The sequence below is a fragment of the Dendroctonus ponderosae genome, unplaced genomic scaffold (genome assembly GCF_020466585.1).
Source record: "Dendroctonus ponderosae isolate FM_Combo_2020 unplaced genomic scaffold, Dpon_F_20191213v2 Dpon_F_20191213_10, whole genome shotgun sequence".
NCBI classification, from domain to species: Eukaryota; Metazoa; Arthropoda; class Insecta; order Coleoptera; family Curculionidae; genus Dendroctonus; species Dendroctonus ponderosae.
Genome location: NW_026017111.1, coordinates 4,904,746 through 4,907,005, shown reverse-complemented (window position 1 = coordinate 4,907,005; position 2,260 = coordinate 4,904,746). Strand labels below are relative to the sequence as shown.

General features: G+C 39.7%; 1 protein-coding gene across 1 annotated transcript in view; it reads left to right on the top strand.

Annotated features, from left to right (window-relative positions):
* The window catches only part of LOC109534068 (cartilage oligomeric matrix protein), a 31,792-nt gene extending 30,382 nt beyond the window's left edge, over positions 1-1,410 (top strand). The window contains exons 14-16 of the mRNA XM_048661959.1: positions 227-402; positions 460-1,197; positions 1,255-1,410. Coding sequence (XP_048517916.1) covers positions 227-402; positions 460-1,197; positions 1,255-1,355 — 1,015 coding nt within the window. The 3' untranslated portion in view covers positions 1,356-1,410. The remainder of the gene's footprint in view (positions 1-226; positions 403-459; positions 1,198-1,254) is intronic.
* Positions 1,411-2,260: the final 850 nt, after the last annotated feature.

The following is a 2,260-nucleotide window of genomic DNA, read 5'->3' as shown; positions in this document are numbered from 1 at the left end:
TCGGACTTGAAATTACTAAGAGCACTAAAAGACTAAAGACTAAAGAGTTACTGCGCCGGTGCGTTGCATTGGCGCACCAAGCCATTTGCGTGGCACTGCGCCAACTCCAAAAATTCACTGAGTTACCCAGGCCCACTTCTCGGTGCTCGGATCTGCTGCCATCGCCGAGAGACACGGAAAATAATTTCCAAACTTCATTTTCAAACGCTTAATCTTCCGTTTACAGCGATGGAGTGAACGATGAGCGAGACAATTGCGTGTCTGCGCCCAATCCAAGCCAAATGGACACGGATTATGATGGTCTGGGGGACGAATGTGACGACGATCTTGACGGAGATGGAATCTCGAACAATGTAGACAACTGTATCTATATCTACAATCCCGATCAAGCTGATTCCGACAGTATGAAAATCTCAAATCAGAACCTTAAGGCTTCCAAATTGTCCTGGTGTTTTTTAGGTGATGGCATTGGGAACATATGCACTAATAACCTCGATGGCGACCTCATTGTAGATTACGTAGACAACTGTCCCAATAACTCTCTAATCTACAGAACGGATTTCAGAAAATTCCAAACGGTAATCCTGGATCCCATCGGTGAATCGCAGAAAGATCCCTATTGGCTAGTATACAACAATGGAAGCGAGATTTACCAATCCTTGAACAGTGATCCAGGCCTGGCTATTGGCTATGATCAGCTAATTGGTGTAGATTTCGAAGGGACCTTCTTTGTGGACACTGAGGTCGATGACGATTACGTGGGATTTGTTTTCAGTTATCAGAACAATAAGAAGTTTTACACGGTAATGTGGAAGAAGAACCACCAGACTTATTGGCAATCGACTCCATTCCGAGCAGTGGCCGAGCCCGGGATCCAGATAAAGCTGGTGGACTCTGAAACAGGGCCGGGCACACATTTGAGGAACGCCCTTTGGCATACTGGGGATACTCCCAAGCAGGTGAAACTGCTCTGGGTTGATGCAAACAACGTTGGTTGGAAAGAGAAGACGGCCTATAGATGGTTCTTAATCCACAGGCCTCTGATTGGGCTGATTCGCTTCAAGATCTTCGAAGGAGAGCAAATGATTGCTGATTCTGGAAATATATTCGACTCCACTCTGGCTGGCGGTCGCCTTGGGGTCTTGTGCTTCTCGCAGGAGAAGATTATATGGTCTGATTTGGTCTACCGGTGCAATGGTAAGTTGATCAATGGGCCGTTACCAGGCCGAAGTCACATATATTCGTACGATTTAGATAATCTTCGGGAAGAAATCTACAACGAGCTGCCGCATTCATTGCGCGGCCGGGTCCACATTGACAACACGATCTACCAGCACGTCCAGCAGCAGCAGTAGTTCTCTTGTATAAATGTTACAAAGTAATGCAATAATAAAGAAAAATAGTGCTGTATTAATGAATCTGCATGAGACTCGAAATGTGCCTTTTATAACAGCAAAGGGTTTGATTGAAGGAGTTTGATTGAGGTAGACTTTTTCAAACATCAATGACACAAACTCTAAAAAGACTCAAATTTTGCGTTCAACATCAAAAGAAAGAGAATAGCCAGTAGATGAGGTAGAAAAGTATGAAGTATCACTCAATTTGTCTTTGTTTCAAAAATAAAATGGAGAAATTGGTAAGGATTTTGAGCTAAATTCACGTTTTCAAAATTCATTGGCTCAAGATATAAAATACCCAAATATTTGCTTTTAATCTAAATTAATTCCTGGGCTTCAGTCATTTATTGTCTCTATTTATCAATTAAAATACGTTTCGGTGCATTTTTCCACCATCATCAGTTTTACTAAAATAACAGATAGTTAAAAAAAAATTAATTAATTAAAAAAACAATCACAGTTCGTTAACAGCCTCATCATATCACACATTAAAATACATCACAATTGCAATACTTTAAAACATTCTAAAATTAATTAGGCCTAACAGGTGATTAGTCAGGACAATCAAATTTGGGAAGAGACTAGAATTCTTTGTTCAGATACTTAAATATGTTTACTTACATGTGTAGCGTTGTTGCTGCTTTAAGCCTTGGCATACATACACAACACAAAAATTAAAAAAAAATTGCAATCAAACCACATAATATCAACATAGCAGAAAAAACTAAAAACACCTTAGCAAATAAAAGTTTCACAAAATTTAAACTTAGGATTGACAAATTAGACACGCCTAATGTAATTTACAAAATAGACTGTTTGAATTGTGATAACACATACATAGGTCAAACAGGACAATATCTAAA